Source organism: Pogoniulus pusillus, chromosome 24, assembly GCF_015220805.1.
Source record: "Pogoniulus pusillus isolate bPogPus1 chromosome 24, bPogPus1.pri, whole genome shotgun sequence".
NCBI lineage: Eukaryota > Metazoa > Chordata > Aves > Piciformes > Lybiidae > Pogoniulus > Pogoniulus pusillus.
This window is the reverse complement of record NC_087287.1, coordinates 14,257,545-14,279,238: the sequence shown is the minus strand read 5'-3', so window position 1 is coordinate 14,279,238 and position 21,694 is coordinate 14,257,545. Positions and strand designations below refer to the sequence as shown.

At 37.5% G+C, this 21,694-nt stretch overlaps 1 protein-coding gene and 1 long non-coding RNA gene across 8 annotated transcripts in view; one reads left to right on the top strand and one right to left on the bottom strand.

The window, feature by feature from the left end:
* SBF2 (SET binding factor 2) overlaps positions 1 to 21,694 on the top strand; it is a 195,226-nt gene that overhangs the window by 159,131 nt on the left and 14,401 nt on the right. For 4 of the 7 annotated variants that reach the window (XM_064163718.1, XM_064163720.1, XM_064163717.1 and 1 more), the window contains 9 exons: positions 2,455 to 2,653; positions 3,889 to 4,085; positions 6,047 to 6,184; positions 6,559 to 6,654; positions 9,696 to 9,767; positions 12,199 to 12,383; positions 13,688 to 13,864; positions 17,816 to 17,917; positions 19,363 to 19,548. In XM_064163718.1, the coding sequence (XP_064019788.1) occupies positions 2,455 to 2,653; positions 3,889 to 4,085; positions 6,047 to 6,184; positions 6,559 to 6,654; positions 9,696 to 9,767; positions 12,199 to 12,383; positions 13,688 to 13,864; positions 17,816 to 17,917; positions 19,363 to 19,548 (1,352 nt within the window). The remainder of the gene's footprint in view (positions 1 to 2,454; positions 2,654 to 3,888; positions 4,086 to 6,046; positions 6,185 to 6,558; positions 6,655 to 9,695; positions 9,768 to 12,198; positions 12,384 to 13,687; positions 13,865 to 17,815; positions 17,918 to 19,362; positions 19,549 to 21,694) is intronic. The other 3 variants (XM_064163721.1, XM_064163722.1, XM_064163723.1) reach the window with 3 other exon arrangements.
* The window catches only part of LOC135186196 (uncharacterized), a 69,610-nt gene continuing 60,179 nt past the window's right edge, over positions 12,264 to 21,694 (bottom strand). Inside the window, exons 4-5 of the long non-coding RNA XR_010306755.1 lie at positions 19,970 to 20,031; positions 12,264 to 12,352 (exon numbers count right to left, since the gene is read on the bottom strand). This is a non-coding gene — a long non-coding RNA (uncharacterized LOC135186196). The remainder of the gene's footprint in view (positions 12,353 to 19,969; positions 20,032 to 21,694) is intronic.

Genomic DNA, 21,694 nt, shown 5'->3' with positions numbered 1-21,694 from the left:
TGAGATATTTTGTTTTGTAATATGTATGGTGATCAAAGTCTTGACAGTTTGCTTTTCTGCCAGCACTGACATTGTACTACCAGGTACAATGAACTGACAAGAGTTGTGACTCTTAGCTTTGGAGTACAAATAACTGCAGGCAATTTGGTATTTAATTACTACAGTGTTGGCTGCTCTGAATGGCTTTTTGCTTGCAAGTCTCAGAAACTATATCAGCAATGAAGCAAGCGAGAATTAGCAGCAGCAGGTGATGCAGTATCTTAACAAAGAAATGTTAAAGGTAGAGTTGGAAGAGATTTCAAGTTGGAAGAGATTTCAGGAGATCATCTATTCCATCTCTCTGCCCCAAGGCAAAATCAACATTTTTAATCTATTCCATGCTGTTTACCTAACTTTTTCTTAGAAGCTTTCCAAGATGAAAGTTCCACAACTCTAGGCGTTATACTAATGCTTTAACCATCCTTAATGATGGAGAAAGGCTGGTTTCTGGTATTCTGAATATCAGTGAAAATATTTTCTTGCCACAATTTAAAGCCATCAGCTTTTCTTCTGCCACATGCAGAAGAGAAGATTCCCTAAATTCTCATTGCACTGTTTAATGTGTTCACGGACAGCTGTAGTATTTCACTTCTCTGTTCTTTTCTGGATATTAAACATCTGAAGTTCCTTCAGTCACAGTATTTTTCTACTCATCTCCACTGTGGTTTTCCCAAGTCCTTTTTAGTTGGTCTACATGTAACTCAAAATGAGATTTCCAAAATTGGGCACAGTACTGTAGTTGGCTGTAGTACTGATGGTTGTACCAGTTGTACTGGTTGTGGCTAATGAATATCTAATTTCCCTCCATTTCCCACCCATTGTTTTATTTCAGAATTTAGAATCTTATGACTACTAAATTCTTTTTCTCCTAGGTGATCATACTGGTGTGCTCCATAAAACAGGAGATTGTAAACCTCCCTTGTACATACAGTCATATCTCAGGAACAGTGAAATAGGGGGATTAATCATCTTTTCAAACATCACATTTTTAAAAGTCCATTCTAAACTTGAGGCAGCAAAACATTTCCATCTTCCTCTTCAGGTTAAGCCATTCTATGGTGACATTTATATAAGCTTTTATAATCGTATCTCTTTACGCACAGGAAGATGTATTTCAAATTCTAATCACCAATATACTGTTTTCATGGGAGAAAAGCTTTAAAAAAGCTATTTTGAAAATCTCAGCCTCATCTTACCTGAGTCAGTTGCAGCTCTCCATTCAAAATTTCTCTGTGCCTCAATATAAAATTATTTTAAATCTCATTTGTTCTAATTTTTTTTCCCATTAGGGCACTCCTTTCTTGTAAATGTTTTATAGATTCTTTCTTACAATGATAAATATGAAACACAAGGGAAAAAAATGAGCTATCCACAGTGTCAAATGCTGTTATTTAGGTCAAATAAACTACTGCTGGTTTCATTTGGCTTGCAGGGGTAATAAAATTATTCACAAGGAGCACAAATGAAAATGTGTATGGATTCTACTCCTGTAAATTCGGAATGTTGTCTTCTGCCAGTAAAATTCTACTAGTGTCTTGAAAAAAAAGAGAGTTCTAATTTCCAGTTTTATTAACTCTTGTTTTACATTTAAATCCTTATATACTTTTCAGTATCTCATACCTGAAGAAGTACTTCCCTCGTGCACATATTTCAGTGCTTGAGGTGTTAACAAGTAACTGATACATGCTGTGAACAGTAAATCTGCTTTCAGAACTATTTGGAAATAGTTGGAAGTGTCAGTAACAGGCAGGTGGCAGGTTTTGTACAGACCTTGCTTGACTTAATTTCATTGTAGTTTGAACTTGTGATAGGGGTTTTATCTCTCATGATTAGAGATTTTTTTGCTTTGTAACGTGCAGCTGACGTGCACAGCTGAAGAAAGCTGTCATTTGACATTGAAACTGAGGCATTAAGAAACTAACAGTTATCTGTTGTGAAATTATGATACAAATGTTTCTTAATTTGAAACAAGCCTTAAAAGATTGTCATTTCTTTTGACAGCCAGAAGAATTGCAAGGTCTTTTTTACCTTGGATGTCTAATGAAATTATATTTTTTTTGTTACCACCTTGCGTGCATCTTTGTATAGCAGTTTTGAATTTAACAGGTGTTAATAAATTGTTGAAGTAAAGATGAACTCAGTTAAATTCAGTATTTGAGATCATTTTTTCCCAGTGTTTTGGTGAGTTGTCAGCCATGCCAGCTACAAGTGCAGTAGGTAATTGTGCAATGTGTTCAAGTTTCCTGACTAAAATACTATTGGTTATCATTTCAGTAAGCTGTTGGTAGTATTTATTAGTTCCTGTCATTTGTCACTGACAGTAAGACAAATGAATATTTTGTTCAGAAAAAAATGGCATCATTTTCTATGTAACTGCTGGCCTCCCCAGTAGCACTTTAAGATTTTTAACTTCAGTTTCAGATGACAGCGAGCTGCACACAAGTGGTACCCTAAAAGCATCAGAAAAATCAACAATGGAGCAATTGGTAGAAAGAGCCTGTTTCAGAGACTATCAACGTTTGGGACTAGGGACCATCAGCAGTAACTCTTCTCGCTCAAAAACAGAGTACTTAAGAATAACTGCACTGAACAGGATGTATTCACTTTGCAGGAGGTGAGTGTTCCAATTCAGTCCAGTAGTTGAAACTAACACACATGTTATGTGATGCATCTGTTTAAGCAACTTACGCTTAGACAATTTTTGTCTACAGTAGAGGTGTTCAATCAAGGCCCTTGAACCTATTTGTATTCCACTCAGATTTGTCAAAAGATGTGGACAAGCTGGAGAGAACTTCAAGATGGTCCACAAAGACGATTCTGACTTAATCTGGAGTAACAGACTAATAGCTCATTTTGTTCAGTCACCCTTGAGTACAGTGCAGATGAAGGCCTTAAATCTGTATGTTTTCATTTTGCTTTGAACATTATACAGACAACTCTTTTCTTCCCCTAAGCACCAGGTTTTAATTTTCTGCAGGATTTTTAGACAAAATCATTGAAAATTGAGTGCATTACAAATATCACTATGTAAATTCTTATCTAGTGCCATAGTAGTTCACTTACTGTGTCTTAAGCAGTAGATGGTGAATGTTATGTATATTGATTTTTGTATAAGGGCAGTCAAAGATTCAAATATACAGCAACAGTATATGTGGTAGAGGAACAAAGTTGTTTAGTAAGTATAGTTTTGCCTTGCTTCTTGTCTTAATTTCTTCTTAATATGAAATTGGCACTTGAGTTGAATATTTGTTTTGAATAAATAGAAAGTAATTACTTGTACCTTTTTTTTTCACTAAGATAAACACATCTACCATCTTGCTGGGTTTTATATTTTTTAAAGGTGCTTATTTATTATTTAAAGTGCTTCATTTAAAGGTAACAGTGAATTTCCTAATCTCTCAATTCAGTGTTTTTAAAGCAGAGAAAAGTACAGTTTCAGACATGCTGTTCCAAGTAATCTGACTAAAATTAAAATGTATTTTGACATACACAAAAAAGTATTGTTTTAGTTGTGTTACTTGAGGCAATCGAACATTCTTTCCTTTCAATTCTTTTATTTCATATGCAAGTGTCAAAACAAAACTACTGCATCATTTGCATGCCTCAAAATTCTCTTTCCTGCCATGCCTAAGTTCGGTTTAAATTGCAGTTTTCTATACAAATAAATGCATTTGCTGGGATTGGACCAAAAATGAAAATTACTAAATAAAAGTCCAGCAGTTGGGGTGTATTTTCATTAAGTTGTATATCCAGCTTATCATTTTAGGACCCTTTTTTTTTTTCTGTTGTCCAAAATGTTGAAAGCAATTTTAGTTGTTTTTCAATTCTTTTACCTTTCTGTCAATGTAGTTATCCTGGACTTCTGGTCGTGCCTCAGTCTGTTCAAGACAGCAGTCTGCAGAGAGTTGCTCGCTGTTACCGTCACAATCGGCTGCCAGTTGTCTGTTGGAAGAATACTAAAAACGGTACTCTCCTGCTTAGATCTGGAGGCTTTCATGGAAAAGGTGTTGTTGGCCTCTTCAAATCCCAAAACACGCATACTACAGGTGAGTTGGTGCAGCCAGCATTTCTGTCTAAGTAGTTTTATGATATGCTTATGTCACTGCTTTCTTCTACAAAATGATTGAATCAGAAGCTTCAGGAAAGGAATGTTTATATAGTCTCTTACATTGTCATACTTCCAGCAGTACATTAGGCTGTAGATAATCTGTTGGTCAGCAGCTGTCAGACATTAGTTTCTGGAGTTACTGTTTCTTTAAACTGTCATGAAGATGGAGACTTTCCTCAGGAAGTTACTACCCTCCATCTTTAATTCAAAAATCTGCTCAGTCCAGTAACAGACTTTCTTGTACGTTTTCTTCAAGCTTTGTCAGACAGAAACAGCATGTTCCCACACGTACTTCTTCTAATCACTTCCTAATTGTGCTTCCAATTCAAAACAGTAATTTTATCAGGGCTCTTTAGATACTAATTTTAATAGGACTGCCCTGAAATTTCTTTTGCTATCTCCAAACAATTAGGTTATTAGTCTCCAGCATAGAATATGATTGGATCATCACTGGGGAAAATCACTTAAAGGTTACCGCTGTGGTTTGTCAAAATGTGCTTAATTAGTTCTTTTACTCTTCATCTCTTATTCCAAACTTTGACTTTTATGGTAAAGATACCAAACTCTGATGTAAGCAGCTATTACATAAAGGTCCTACAGCAAGTTCAGAGATGGCTGCAGTGAATGAGAATTCAAGACATTTTCTTTGCCACTTAAAAAAAAAAACTGACTCATCAAGACTTGCCAGTTTCTTGTCATGGTATGGCTGAGAACCAGACCTTTATCCTCTTCCCTCTAAGTCCTTGCACCTGGGTACAAATAGGTAGAGTTTTTCTGATTAAGATTAGGTTGTAATTTTTTTTTGATGGTCATTTTCCTTGTTTCTCTGTGTTCTTTGTTTCTTCTTTAAGTCTTAAGATTGTCTTAAGTGGACTGTTTACCTTCAGTAGTTTCTTAGAGCAACATATCTTCTCATCTTGTTTTTTTTTGTTTACTGCTCTCTAACATTTCTTCCTTCCTGGCTTTTCTTTCATCCATTTTTCTGCAGGAATTTTCTCAGAAATGGTCCTTCCCCATGTCTCTGACAACATCAGTAAAAATGAGAAAATTATTCTGTTCCTGACATCTGTAGAGTAGTCATCTGAAAGTGCATGCATGTTAAGAATTATTTAGAGATTTTCAGAGATGGAATTCTGGTTCTTACAACAGTACATCCCTCCTTTCTAAAAGTTACCTAAGCATATGGGAAGACACTTTCTGATGTCAAGGTGGACTGTCACTAGGAAACAGAAACTTCTTTATAGTTGGAGTGTTACGCAGTGTCCATTCTCTTTCTTCTTTTCTTTATTCCATTAAAAATGGTCACATTCTAGGGTTAGGTTACCTGAAGAACATGTAGATTGTGTCCATTTATGTCTTCAAATGGAACAGAGCACCTGAACACTGGTGTCTTTGGATGTATGTGTACCAGTGAACAGGCCATGTATCTCAAGGAACCTCCAGTTATAGCTAAGTAACTTCCCTTCATTGCAGCAAGGAGCTGATTAAGCATTGAAGAAACAGTTCTATTTTTTTAAAAGGCTGACATTCACTGACAAGTAGCACAAAGTTAGAGATGTTGCTTTTTGTTCTGAGAGTGAAGGGAAAACTACATCATCTCCATTCTGTTGATATTGTGCACTGGCTAATGATGAATGCTTTAAATAGCGACCATGAGGTAACATGCTCTTTCAGAAGTTTATGGAGTGCAATGCAAGAAAACCTTTCTGGGTGCTGCTCTGCAGCCAGGTAATGAACATCTAAGCATTCTTTGTCATCAAAGGAATGGGTTGTTGAACCTTCAATATACAAACTGTAGCATTTTTCAATGCTTTTGTGTATGTGAGCTTTTGGTTTCATTATTGTGTGTATTTAAAATTATGCTGACATTTTAATGTAGTGTTCTTCTTGTGAGTCTAGCTCCTGCTTCTTTAGAATCTTCAAGCAGTATAGAACAGGAGAAATACCTGCAGGCGTTACTGAATGTGATATCCGTCCACTGCAAAATGAATGGCAGTAATACTCTCACTGTCAGACCAACAATTGCCCTGTCTCCAGGTAACATTTTGTTTATAGAGTGCCTTTCCCAGTGTCTTAGAGAAGTATATGACTTGAGGTTGTGTCTGTCTTGTCTTACTCAGTTGGTGGTAACTGGTCTAATATAGCCAAAGAGTGGCTTTTCTTGTAAAATAACCCCATTCCCAAAGTGGGCATGCTTTGCTTCATGTGTTGTGAAACACTGCTTAGCTTTATCTAACACCTCCATACTGTTGTCAATATATGCATTTGTCTTAAAAAATAAATCTGAAGTACAGAATGGGCAAAAATTACCTCTGTGGTGTGAAAAAGGGAATTTTACCACTTAAGTGCTAGTCTGAGTAAGAATGTAGGTTTTTTTTAATCTTCTATTCTTTTTCTCTGGCTGACTTTAGGCACTGAAAGAAGGGCTTCAAGAATGTCTACTGTGTTTAAGCAGGTAGTGCCAGGACATTTGGATGTAAATCTATCCAATAGCTTTGCTCGAGGAGGTTAGTAAGACTAGCTCAAAGTCTGTTATTTGAAATAATAAATGATAACAAAATGTTAGTTAAATAAAAATAATTATGCTGCTTATGGATTTGTTATTCTGTGAAACAACAAATGAAAAATTACAGATTAGCCACAGTCTATAACATTTCTGTTTAAGTACCTTGCTTACCATTGAAATAAGCATGTTTCATGTTGGAAATTAGTGGGAAATTAAGCACTCAATTAAGAATTATATTTCTAAATACTTTTTGATTCATACATATTTTTAATTTATCAAAAATGTATGGCCTGAAAATTTGTATTAGGATTGAGTGCACTTTAGAATTTCCAGTTACAGATCATTCCAGCATTTCACTGAAAATTACCTCATGCTTCGTAAAATTGCATGTAATATACCTGAATAATTTTACTTCAGATAAAAGAGGGAGTTATGTGGCCAGGTATAAGAAGTAAGGAGATAGAGTGCATTCTTTGGAGACAGCTCTTCTTAGTTCATCAGTGTCATTTCCACAAAAAGCATTCATTCTGTGAAGTGGGTTCCAATTACTTTTATTCTTCTAGGCTTAGGGAAGGATTAGGATGCTTTTAATATGCACAATATATGCAGGATTAGAGGAATGAAAGAAGAAAGAAGGCAGAAGGGGAGAGAGGAAGGAAAGGAACAAAAGAAAATACTCAGAGCTATATGGAGAAGTTAGATGAGAATCAGAGCAGAGGGGAAGAGAGAACAGGCAGCAAACCCCAGAAAATTCTGTGCATGTTCATTAATCGTTCTATATGCGTATTTCATATCCAAAAGTTCCATATATGTTTTCTACTCCCTGTCATGTTATTGTAGTAGGCAGAGATGAAAAAAAAAACTGTGATTTTAATGTATAGGGACCTAAGAGAACAGGAGTCAATAGTGTCTGGAATTTTAGATCAATTGGTGGCTGTGCCCAGTCTGACTTTGTACCAATAGTGAAAATCCTGGGTAGCCGACAGAAGACGTTCAGTTGACTGCATTCCCTCATGCTGGAAAAAAAGTGCCAACAGCAAAGTGGTGCTGAGGAGCAGTGAAGGTGCTCCAGATAAGTGAGGAAAATCTTGCTGATTGACTGTATTGAAGCTGTCTTTTTAAAGATAAAAGGATTACTGAAATAACTGCTGCTGGGTTTGGAGATTAGAGTTTGTGGAAGGTGTGATAGGATGAGTTTGTTGCTGCTTAGTGAAGAGAAAAAGGAGTCTCAAGGCGGTATTAGATCACAGATGTGTTGTTTTGGACATGGATATTTCTTGGCTAAAGTTCAGCAGTAATCAGGAAGAGGGCAGTGAAGTTATCTTGTCTTGATGCCACACCTGCTCTGCATATCTGAAAGGTGTAATTGCAGGCCAGTATCTGCAGTTTGTTCACAGTTCAATAGGATACATGAGGGCTCTGCTGAAACATAAGAATGTATGACAAGTGCAGTGGGAGCCTTAATGAAGGTGAGAAGTCAACAGGGTAGGAGAGAATAGAGAAAAGGAATATCTCCCCGTAGGGAAGTAAATTCTATTCTTTTTAGGTCAGCTAACAGTTCTTTTAGAGGAAATTCTGCAACACACAAAGTGTATAGAATCTGTAAAACTTTTCTCAAATTGGTTCATGTGATTTGCTACTGCAAAGTTTGTTACTACTTACTCACAGCTACCTCTAGTTCATGTATGAAGCTGTGTTAAAAAAAAAAGACAGTGGGATGAGCTGGTCACTTTGTGAAAGGAAGCAGCCATGCATTGTGCACTAAACTGAACCAAATACAATAGCAGTATTTTTGTGGTTTGATTCTGGATCCTTTTTTTCCCCTTGTTTTCATTCTCCCACATACCAGAGCTCAGAAGTCAGGTTCAGCTATGATGCGCCAATTGAAAATGACATTTTTCTGAGTTTTGTGCCAGACAAAGTATTTTTAATACACATCCTTAAAAAATTAAGTTAAAAGAGATGTGCCATTACTTGAGTAGTATTTATCATTTTATAAAATGATCCTTGTCCTGAATACTCATCAGTTGTCCTGAATATTTGTGCCTGTGTCAGGTATGGTTTATTGCTTCATCTGGAATACTGTAACAAAGTATTTGCCTAAAGCCCAGTTAAGTTGTTTCTGATTCTGAAATATTTGGCCAAATACTTCTGTTTCATAATATATTTTCATTCCTGGACCCTTTTTTTTTTGGCAATATCTTGGTTGAAAACTTTCATAAGAGTCGTAAGGTCACTCAAAAGACATACCTTTACTTCATGTATTACTTTGTAAGTCTAGTCTGGTGCTACAGAGCAGCACTTCTTACTTGGCATTGCTGTGGCATTTAGTAGAATAAATTTTTTCTCAGTATGCCTTTCTACTGTTGGAAAAATACTGGGCTATTTATAATTAATACAAACTCAAACATGCATTTTGAAAAGCAGGAGATGCTAACATTTTGAGTATGTTTTAACAGAACATTTGTATTTAAAGAAGCTGCTTGTGCTGATGTGGCTTTTAAGCCAAAAATATACCCTCTGATAAGCATATAAGGCTCTCCTAGTTCTACTCAGTCCTTTAAAAATGCTTGTGTATGTATAGAACTAAATTCTTCCCTACTGATTTTGAGGTCTGTAACAAATTACATATCTAAAATAGATGGAAACGGTGTTTTTTTAAATGACACTTAATTAAGCTGCATTTGATCTGCATGTATGCTTTCAGTGAAGTACTCAGCAGAGGGATTTGTTACTTTTTTTTTTGGTAGTGTAACTGTGAGGGTTGTTCTACTTGTTTGAAACTACTGCAATGACTAAATCATTCCTTTTTGATAAATGGGCACTTCCTTCCCATTTTAAATTGGTTTTCTGGCTTGATCGATGTTTTGTCTCGTGATGACTAAGATTTGTGCTGTCTGATAAATCATGTATTATAAAGAAATTCAATATATACTACACCTTTGGAAACTAATAAGTAACCCTTCTCTTTTCTCCTGCAATGTGTGTCGCTGCAATGTGCATTCCATTCCTCCTCCTTCTGTCTTAACTGTTATCTACCAGTGCTTGGGTACAGAGATAAATGTTTCACTCATTCAAATTCCAAATCAGCAACTAAGGGAAGAGTCCATCAAGGTACTGTATTCTGTGTCCTGAAAGCACGTTCTTTTCTACCATCTCCATAGCTGCTACAGTATCTAAAGTGATCTTGACAAAGGCTTGATTCAGCATTAACAACATTTTGGGGTTCAGTGTTGTGATTTGGTTCGGAGTGCTTTGGTCACTGAATGTATGGTGCAGTGACACTGATGAGTTATGCTCTTCACTATGTTATTCTTTAATAATTTTATGCTCTAATGCAGAGTGATATTAGAAACTTTCCTCTGCGTATTTTAAACAAGCAAACTTAGGATAGAAATATAATGATGTCTTTTAATCACTGCTATCCATTACTGACAGCCATGTTCATCCATACATATTAGTAACCTGGTGTGTTGCTGTTGATGTACTACAGGCATTAGTGATTGCCTGTATTTGTAAAATGTTAGAAAGTGACACTGTGTAATTTTGTCTGTGTCATCTTTGGGGACAGTGGAACTAGTATTGCTTTCATTCCAAGTGACATTACTACATGTTTGCTGTGATTTCTGTTTGGTAAAATCTTCATTGTTTCATTTGTAGTAGTAGAGATGTGGAGCAAAAGCTTGTGTTAAACATACTACTTAGCTATGTGAGGTATTTCAGAAAATTGGCTCTCTTTTGAAGCTGTAATTGTTTAGAACTGTTACCATTTCCTAAGTTCATAGCCAGGCATTCTGCACTACTCTTTATTTACTGACGTCTAAGCCCAACGGCCAGGCAGTCAGACAACCTAGAGTGTACAGACAAGTCCCTGTTAAGGGTTACTGTACTGATTTATTCTTTAATAGAAACAGAATCCTGCTTCTAAAAAATGGAATAAAATTGTTTTGCTGGTTTAGCTGTATCAGTGGAACTTCACAGTTATCTGCAGCTTTTTTTTCTTCTATGCAGCTTTTTTCTTCTATGCAAGTAATGTTAACTATGCATTTTATTGGATTTTCCTGAAGGGGTTGGAAGGGGGGGTTGGTACTGTAGTATCTAAATTTCTTATGAGATATTTCTGGTGTCTCATGTGGATGTCTTGCTTCACAGATTTATGGGCAAGAGTCTCTTTTGATAATCTGATTTACTGTGTGCTGGGTTAGGCAATTTCACACTGCCATTTGAATGCCAAATTTAGTATACTTTAAAGGATTTGATTTTCAGGTAGTGCTATTTGTCTTCTAAAAATCAAGTACCTTTCACATATCTCACACTGGACACACAAAAACAGTCTCGAAAGAAACGGAAATATTTACTACTTGCCCCTTTTTCCTGCTAGTGCTAATCAGACCCTGGCAATCTGGTTTATCACTACTTTATCTTGTGTTCAAATCACAAAACTTAAGTGCGATCAGATCAGAGCACATCTGTGTGTTGTAGGAATTTCTTCCTCTGGAAATAACAATATGGCTGCATCAGCAAGGCATGACAGGCAAACCACAAATGCTCTTGAGAGGCAGAGGTTGTTGGGCTGGTACAATGCCATTCAAACAGATTGCTGTGCTACTTTTCAGATGCAAATCTGTGGTTACAATCACACTGCACTGTGTCAGGCTCATGCTGTTGCTAGCTTAGGGAGTTTTGTACCGTGCCCTGCTGCCAGAGTAACGTTGATCTTACTGCCAGGTTAAACCTGTAAGACTCTGATCTTCTAGGCATCCTCCTCTCTGCTTATGCAACTGCACTATAGTCACATCTGCTAGAATATAGTCATGAAACAGCGTTTAAAGAAAAGAATTTTCTTCAATACATTTTCATTTCTAATTGTCCTTTAGACATGGACAATTAAAAACTAAAAATCATTATATTCTGCATTTTAATTATGGCATTTCCAGAATAAATATGGAATACTTTATCTTGAAGTATAATATTTGAATTGATTATCCCTATATACATTTTCATTATACTACAATACAGTTTATACTTTTACAGTTTTGTAGGGCTAAAGGAAGACAAAAATTCCAGATAACAGGGAAATGTTAAGTTACCCTGATTCCGAAATAATGAATTATATTATATTCTTGCTAGTTAGACTTACAAAATAATATGTCTTTAGCAAGGAAGTATTCAGATTTTTGTCTCTGCTTCTGAAAAAAAACAAATACTAGCAATTTCATTCCCATACACTTCAATGATTAGTATCATTACTTGGAAGTTGTGATTAATTTTATCATTGCATTACTGATATCTTAGCAGCCGTTTTCTCTACAGTAGAAAGTGCTGTGTAGAATTTAATTAGTATCTTAGGTCAAATGGCAGTGCAGTAGGGTGCTTTCAACAATTTCTGTTAATGAAAACACATCTTACTAGTACATGCTGTTAATTATGTCCTAAGGGATGCAAATGACATGCTTAAGCATGCTGCTTTCCAAATTATCTTGTAGTATGTGACTCGATAGCCTCTCACACAAAGAGATTTTTAAACATGTTTCATCTTCAAAAGGCGTGTGGGCGAGTCTTCGTTCAAGCAACCGGTTCATCAATACTCAGACTCCATTCATTGATGTTGGTGCAAGACTTGCAGGGAAAGACAGCAGCACTTCCTACAGCAGCAGCTCTTTTCTGCAAAGTCAGCTGTTGAGGCGGCAAGCAGCCCTCTATATATTTGGAGAAAAATCTCAGTTACGGGTAAGGTCAAAGTTTTTTATGTTAACATAGTTTCTCTCTGCCTTGAGTTTAATAACAGTGTTTTTACAGAGCAGTAAATAATATTCTGGATAAGGCAGATTGAAAATTATGCAGAAGGTGTAAACTCCTATGAGAATTGTTCCTATATGCAGAATTAATGCTGTATTACTCAATATTAGATTTAGGAGTTACTTTTTCTCCTGGCTTTATTGAGTTGCTGTATAGATGCAGTGGCATCCTGGTCTGCATCAGGAATGGTGTGGTCAGCAGGAGCAGGGAGGTCATTCTGCCCCTGTACTCTGCACTGGTTAGACCACACCTTGAGTACTGTGTTCAGTTCTGGGCCCCCAGTTTAGGAGGGACATTGAGATGCTTGAGCGTGTCCAGAGAAGGGCGACGAGGCTGGGGAGAGGCCTCGAGCAGAAGCCCTACGAGGAGAGGCTGAGGGAGCTGGGATTGGTTAGCCTGGAGAAGAGGAGGCTCAGGGGTGACCTTATTGCTGTCTACAACTACCTGAGGGGAGGCTGTGGCCAGGAGGAGGTTGCTCTCTTCTCTCAGGTGGCCAGCACCAGAACGAGAGGACACAGCCTCAGGCTGTGCCAGGGGAAATTTAGGCTCGAGGTGAGGAGAAAGTTCTTCGCTGAGAGAGTCATTGGACACTGGAATGGGCTGCCCGGGGAGGTGGTGGAGTCGCTGTCCCTGGGGCTGTTCAAGGCAAGGTTGGATGTGGCACTTGGTGCCATGGTCTAGCCTTGAGCTCTGTGGTAAAGGGTTGGACTTGATGATCTGTGAGGTCTCTTCCAACCCTGATGATACTGTGATACTGTGACTCTGCCCTGCACTACTGGTATGTCATCACAGAATATTAAGGGCTGGAAGGGACCTCAAACTACCATCTAGTCCAACCCCCTCCTCCCCACCCCGTATAGTTATTTTAATTTAGCAAGTTGCTTTAAAGATCCCAAAGCACAGTATGTTATGTATAAAAAACCTCTACAGGTTCATCACTCAACTTTGGAGTTTTTAACACTGTGGTTGTTATTGTTGTTGGTACTATTACCAAAACTGACTGCCGTGCAGTACGTTCTGCTGTTACAAGTAGTAGCCAAATGCTTTGTTATGGTACATTTTGCAAGTGTTGTAAGGATTTTTATTATCATGGGCAGGTGTTCAACTAAACAGAATTTTAATAAGGAGCTGAAATATTTAGCGATAAACCAAACAAGACTTTGAGATTTAATGAGACTGTCAGTGAAAAATGTGGTCCCTTTTAAACTGTGCCTGCTGTTATCCTTTTCCTACAGGGATTCAAACTTGATTTTGCTTTGAATTGTGAATTTGTTCCTGTTGAATTCAGTGACATCCGACAGACAAAGACAAGCTTTAAAAAGCTGATGAGAGCTTGTGTTCCCAGCACTATTCCTACAGATTCTGAGGCAACATTCCTTAAAGCACTTGGGGAGTCAGAGTGGTTCCCACAGGTAATTTATATGACAGGTACTTCTAATAATCTATAGGCAGTACTGTTCACACAAAATAAATTTCATGCTCTTCTGATAGAGAACTATTGTTTTCTACCCACCTGTTCTTCTCTCTTCATTGTAATTGTTCTGCATGCTGTCAGTTCTCCCATTACACAAGCATTATTATTTTAATACAATCATAACATTTACAAATGTGGGAGGCACTTTTTATAACACAACTCATAGTTTGTAAGATGGAACATGTACACACGTAGAGCTGACCTTTTTCTCTGCCTATATAAATTTATGGGGTTCGTTATTTTACCTATCTTCAAAATCAGAAAAAAAGAGAGTAGAGACTAAGAAATGAGCCTTTTGATTTTAAAATGGATATTCTATTTTTTGTATGTGTTCCCATCCTGAATTTCCATGTGCACCAGTATTTAACAAACAACCTAGCATCTGTTAATGGGATGTGGAGAAGTGTTTGTGAGGGAGAGAGAACTCTGTGTGCATTTGTCTGCTCTCTCTGAATCTGTTCCTTCACTCCTCTATCCTATATTCCCTTATATAAAAACTAACAGGCAAGACTGGAAGCCACTTTGCAAGGTTAAAAATAATAACCATATAGGGAAGACAGCTCTTTGTAAACCTAGACCCGTTTTAGCTAGAGTGAATGTTTTCTTAGCAGTTGCAGTTATGTTTGTAACCCTCTGTTGAGTGTATTTTTCTGTTTTCTACGATTATGGTTGCACTTGAGAATAGACTCTCAGGCTGACTTCTTAAAGAGGAAATAGTTGTCAGCAACACAGTCATTTTGGTAATTACAAAATTTGATATCAGAAAATGTACTCCTTGTTGAAAAACTACAAGGAGTGGTGTGACGGTTTGGGTGTTACCTGCCCTCCCCACACTTTGGAAAATCACCCAGACTAGACTCAGTGTCTCTGGAGAGGCTATAGAGATGACAGGAGCTGGTCATTGCTGTGATGGTCATCATGCTCTTCAGGAAGGGGAGAAGCGCGAACAGCATGAAGACTGAGTCCTTTACCATGGGAAGATTGTTTCGAACACAGAGTAGCTGGCAAGTTTATAAGTGTAGAGAAATGAATTGCATGTCACTTCAGTGAAATAAACAGGTCCATATAGCAGCACACAGATAAAGAGGAGATTGTAACACAATGAGTTATTACTCTCTTTAAGCATATCTGAGAGGAAGTCATAGTATATCACTCCTCGCTTAGAACTCGATCGTAATGTCACACACTAGATATGCGACATTTAAACCATATTTCTGTGGTTTAAATCATGATATATGTGACTTATGTGATAAAGGTAATTTAAGACTGATTTGACACATTTTCTTCTACTCCTGTGAAAGAGCACAGATCTGTCATCTTGGAAATGTGCTTTTATTGTATTCAGTTTTTCTCTCCCAGGCAGTAGAAGTTGCACAGTGTTGTTTTTAACGCTACACAGGCTGAACATTTCTTTATAAGGATGTGAATACATAAAAAGAATTCTGGAGTGCTGTACTGTTGTAATGGAGGGGTAATTAATTAATGTGAGGTGGTATTTTTTCAACATTCATATTGTTTATTAATCTTGGTATTCACAACTCTCACTGCCCCAAACACTCATTTTTGTAATAATTGGTTCTTTGCATAGGCATGGAAACATTATACAAAGGATAAACTAGACCTAGAACAAATAACTAGCAGGAATACAAGATTTAACCATTAGAACTGGAGAAGTTCTTGCGGTCAGTTATACCGCTTGTCCACTAGGTGGACTCAGGAGCTCCTTTCCGCCTTAAGGCAGAAAGTATTCACAGTTAGAAGATTTTACAGAGTTTTACTACAGATTTGCTTTGGGGCTTTTGAGTATTTACTCACAAATGTTAGTTCTCTATTCCCTGGGACTAACTACAGCTTCAGGCAGGACTAAGAGCACTCACAGGGAGTTCTGTCGATGTCTTGTCAGCTGCTGAGGCTTGTAATTCTTCCCAGGCTTTACAGGCTGCTGGGGAAAGAGGCAGACGATCTCTGATCTTGTCCTGATTACTCTGGACGATCTGTGTCCCTCCAGGACTTCCTGTCTAGGCAGGAGACTTTCAGGTATAGGCAAGGTGTCTTGGCAGATGTGCAGTATTGGCACGGACGTCACACCGACTAAGCAGGCCTATTGCATGAAGGCATTTACACCTATTCCTGGTAAACTCAAAGCAGGCAGTTTCCAGGCAAACAAGCCAAAAGTATTAAGGCTTGCTATTATGTGGCAGGGCTAGCTCAGAGCTTAGCAAAGCATAATGCTGTAGGGCGTGGCAGGATGCAGTGAGGCAGTAACACTGCTCATCTCCTTTATTAATGTTGCGCAAGACCTAGTGGGCCTTTGGACACAGAATAGCCAATCAGAATGGCAGTTAGCCAAGCTTGACCATATTAGGTAAAACCATAGGCTTGCTTTACCCAAATTTGGGAAAACATAGGCCTCGCACAAGGTAGGCACAAGCAAAGTGTATGTACCTTGTTTACCACAGGATGTAAGCAGGAGTAAAAGAAGTCTGGGCAAGCCAGAGTCCTTTGACTCAGAGGCTCCAGGTTCTTTGTCCTCTTTCCTGCAGTTGCTTCTCCCCACACCCCACAACAGAAGGAGGGAGAGCAGAAGAACATGTCTGGGCAATCCAGCACATGTTCAGGCCTATTCTGGCCTATGTAGGGCTTCCACGACAACTGTCTTCTGAATACAAATGATAAAAATACTGGTTTGCCTTTTTTGTTGTTGCTTCTGTATATGCAGACTGCATCTCAGTTGCTTCATTAAGGATGGCAAAACGCAGCCTTTCTTCTGTTCTGCTGCCTGAGAAAACAAACTGCTTGGTCTTAAGTGCTGCTTTTTTCAATCTTTCCCTATTGAAAATGGCAGGAAAATCAGTTCCTTTTATTTTCTAAGTAATGGCTGTGTGAATGTTCAGAGGAGTTAAGTGTTTACCATCACATTTTCCATGGTAATATTTATAGGCGGGGGGGGGTGGGGTGGTGAAAGGAGAAAAATCAGACTGCCCTAAACATGAATGGTGCTGAATTTCCTAGAACGTAATGGCTGTTTGATTGATCTTTTTTCCTCCTATTTTCTCTGGCTAAATTTTATTCTGCCAGCGTCCCTTTCCTGTACTTTGTGAGCTTCCTTTTCTTTGCATAAATGACTTGGGATTATTCCTGCCATCTTTTGTAAAAATTTGTTTTCCCATACTGCTTTCTCCCTTCTTAGACTTTCTCTTTTCTGCTGGTGCTATTGGTTGGATTCCATGCAGTGCTCTGCAAAGTGCAGTTTCATTCTACTGTAAAAAACACTATTGCTTACAGATTATGTTGTTGACCAAGAATGTATGACCCAAATAATAGAAATGCCCTATAGATTTTCCTTCTAATAATAGTAGTGTGAGGTCTCACAGCAAGGTAACATTGTTCAAAATCACTTTTAGCCTACTTATACCTATCATGTTTGAATCAATCTCATTCAACAACCTTCCCACATGTTCAAAGAATTTTAGTAATAGAAATACTATCATGTAAATATTTCATGTGGGTTGTCCCATTGAAGTACTTAGTGACTTAATGAAACCCTAACATCTCACAGGAATTTATTTTAGTGTTAAGACCAGGATGGAATTTCTCTACAATAAATCTGTCAACTGTGTTGTTCCCATTTTCCTTTTTATGACAGCTATTTTATTGCAGTATTCACTGGCTTTAATAGTTTAAGTTCCTATCTTCAAATCTTTGCTTAGTTTTATTGTAGTTTAGATTAAAATCTTGACTGTTACATGTTAGAGCTGTGGAATCTTTTGCATCAGTGCATTTCTCTGTGCTACATGTTTATTTCTGAATACATTTTACTACTGAAATGTTCTATTATATCTAAAAAAAATTATACTTGAGTATGTTATTTACTTGTAACCCTTTATAGCTTCACAGGATAATGCAGTTAGGTGTGATCATCTCCGAGCTCCTGGAAAATGGTTCTTCTGTTATGGTTTGTTTGGAAGATGGCTGGGATATTACTGCACAAGTAAGCTGCTAGTAAAACATTGAAATAACTACATACTTATTTTTTTTAAATCAGGCAGATTTTTTTTTCCACAAGTTACTGATAATTTGGTAAAACATTAATAAATTTACGTTGTGGCAGCAAAGAAACAAGAACACGTTCATGCTGTGAAAGAGTTCCTGAGAGTGAACTTGTACCAAAGCTCCTAGTGGGCTTACAGTTCTAAGACATATAAAATCTGCATTAGACTCATAGAAAGGGTTGGAAGGGGCCTCTGGAGATCATCTAGACCAACCCCCCTGCTAAGGCAAGTAAACTTAGATCAGATTGCACAGGAACATGTCCAGGTAGGTTTTGAAAGTCTCTCACCACCTATTTGGGCAGCCTGTTCAGTGCTCTGTCATGCTCAAAATAAGGAAGTGTCTCCTTCGGATCTCCACCCAGACTACCTTTGTTCGTTAGCACAAGGTCGAGCATTGCACCGCTCCTCATAGAGTCCTGTGGCACCTGACCATTTTGAAGACTAAAAGCTAAAAGTTGCCACAACTGCTCATTTATTTTCATAGGTGTAAGTACACTTCAGTATAGAAGGAAAGGAGAGGAATTATTTCTCTTGACATTCACTTTCCAAATAGGAGGTTAGGAGACCACACACAGGGAGAAAACTAAATTTGTGCCAAAGTGATTGTAACACTGCTGCAAGGACAGACCACCACAACAGATAACTATCTGAAACAAACTACAAAATAGTGAGTGAAGATCTGCTACCTCATTTAATGGATGTGTTGTGGCCATGTGGTTGCTTCATCATTTAGAAGATAAACACAGGTATCTGTAATTCTAGTAAATAAAAACTTCATGTGCAGCCAGCATCCTAAGACCAGGTAAACAAACCCACAAAAGAATGTTAAGATACTATTGGAATCATTGTCAAACAACAAAGAAAAGAGAAGGGGACATACATAGCTGGCAGTAAGAGAAATCTCTGCTCCCTTTTAAAGTCTCCTGAAATGGTGTCTATAAAAACAAGGTGAATTTGGCATGCCAACACTGCAGACATTCTAATGCCACCCTCAGGATTAATTCTTTAACACTTTCTTTGCTGAGCTTGCTTATATTATTCCATAAATATTTATTATTCTTATGTTATCAAGAAGACAGTTTTATTTCAACTGTTACCTAAATATGGTGAGCATGATGATTTCCAGATAAGTTGGTCATGTTGGAGTTTTTACAGATATTCTGAAGTCTCACTTTAATTGAAGCTTTGTCCTGTGAGATACTACTGGATGTATCAAATGGTAAATATTACTAATGTATGTGATAAAATACTTGGAAGGGAGTTTATGTGAAGGCTTCTGTTTCCTTGAGCTATAAACAGATTATGGAATATCTGTATTCATGAGCTGAAATGTTCTTCTAATTTCTGTCACTTTTAACACAATATATCTTGTCTTGTGATCTAGGTAGTATCTCTGGTGCAGTTACTCAGTGACCCCTTCTATAGGACACTTGAAGGCTTCCGAATGCTGGTAGAAAAAGAATGGCTTTCTTTCGGTCATAAATTCAGTCAACGTAGTAATCTGACTCTTAATTGTCAGGGTAGTGGATTTGCTCCTGTTTTCTTACAGTTCTTAGACTGTGTCCATCAGGTAAGTCAATCTCTCTCTCATTTCCATTTGCAAGATGAATTCATAACTAAGTGTGTAGGTGCCACTATTAAAGATAATACTTTGAGGAAAAAAGTAACCTCCTTGTTAGGTTTTATTGAAGTGAATGGATTTCACCTCAAGAAAACTGGGACTCATTGCCTAGAGGAGACTGTTCCATCTACACAAAACACACTAGGAAGATTGGTTGGCAATTATGATCTTTTAAGGTCATTTACACAGAGATTTCCAAGAGAAGTTTCTTAAGCTGGCTTCGGTCTGTCTACTTCTGCTCTGAACTACTTGGTAGTATAGACATAGCCTACATGCTGTTTCTGACCCTGCAAACACTTAGCTCCAGTTTTACTGTGATTAATCTTAGAAAGTTAGCATAAAGAAAAGAAAGGAAATTATCCACACATACCTGAAGAGTATTTTCCTCTTGAGTCCAAAGGTGCTACTAACTTTGGAAACAAAATGGGCTATCTAGAACAAAGATAAAAATTAAATTCAAGGATTTGAGTTTAAAATATGCCATGTTTACTTCATGGCAAAATGATTGATTTTTCTTTAGGTTATGTTTAATAGCTACAGTTCTAAGAAAGTGGAATAATAGACTGTAATCCTCTTCGCTTTAAAAGTTAGAGTGAAATGTAAGATGAGATAAATAACTTGCTAAAAACTGTCAGGTGTGATTTTGACTCCTCAAATGTTGTTACTACACATGAACACAGCAAGGAAATACGGGAATGCTGACTTTAAATCCTCTGAGGTAGAAGCTTTGATGTGTGTCGCTAGGTGTCTGACTCTTCTCTATCTTCAAGAGGCAGTATAAAGCATGCAAGTTATTAACAGATACATTTTACTGAAAGACGTGCATTTTCTGGGTTTTGGTCTTAAGCTATTTCCACATGCCCTGGCATGTATCAGCAGAAAGATTATCTCCTTCAGAGTATTTGGAGCTATTCATCACTTCTCCTCTGATGGAGATACTACCCTTCCAGGCTGCTAGCTAACAGATTCATATGAACCTGTCTGCCTTCTCCAAGCAAAATGATGGAAAAAGTTTGGTAGAAAAGACCATCTTATTTTGATGAGCATGGATTTAGAAGCAGTTCAGTCAGTCAATCTGAAGGAGGCAGTAACTTATCATAAGGAAAGATAGGGCTATCTCGGGGTTCTCTTTTCAACTACCCTTATCGTCAGCCAAGAAGGGGTGTGGGGGCACAGCTTTACAGCATAATCAGTGTAACATACCTAGTATAGACTTGTCCCTTAGTAGAAAAAGATCTTGAAGCTAAGTTACTTACAGTCCTAATTAGAATGCAAAAGTGATTAAGTTTCCTAGAAACAGACTTAAAATTAGTTTTCTAAGTCATGGTGGCATAGTACTGACTTACCAGACTCTAACAGTATGGTTGTAAACTGTAGAGAAATGATTTTTTAAGTCAGATGAACTGAAAGGAAATGTTCAAGTACAAATGTGAAGTTTTGTTGGTTTCTGTGCATCTCAGTAGACAACTACAGAATCCAATGAGATTGCAACTTGACCCTGAAATGTACTTTATTATGATCAACTTTTGAAATTTGCCCATTCCCTGGAAATAAACATTTGACCTTTTCAAAATACTTTTAACCATTACAGTCTCAACATGCCAGGTGCAATAAAAAGGTCACCTTAGAGCCAGTATGTGCATTAAATGGTGTGGGTTACACTAAAGATACAGAGAAAACAAATGAAGCAGTGATTCCTAAATTAGAACTGCATCATCTCCTAAAAAGTCATTGTTTATGCCAATATCTCCAGGTGTCAGCTGAATTATTAATGCAGAATCATTCTTTCACAATAGCAGCATCTGGCAGATACTCTTTCTGCTTCTAAGAAGAATGAGTTTCTGAAAATTATGTCAGTGCAGGAAGTTTATCTTATTTTTCTTCTCTGTCTATTTGGTAATTTATTAAATATAATTAAACCAAAATTATTTTCTAGAACTGACTTCTTTTAAGCTCAGTAAAGGAGCTCTGTTACAGCACCCTGTATGAGAGGAGGTGAGTGTGGTACTCCCGTGGTAGATGTATTCAGTTATTGCAGTGTTTGCAAAAGTAGCCTCTTGGTGGCTGCTGGCACAGGACATTTTGGAGTATTGAA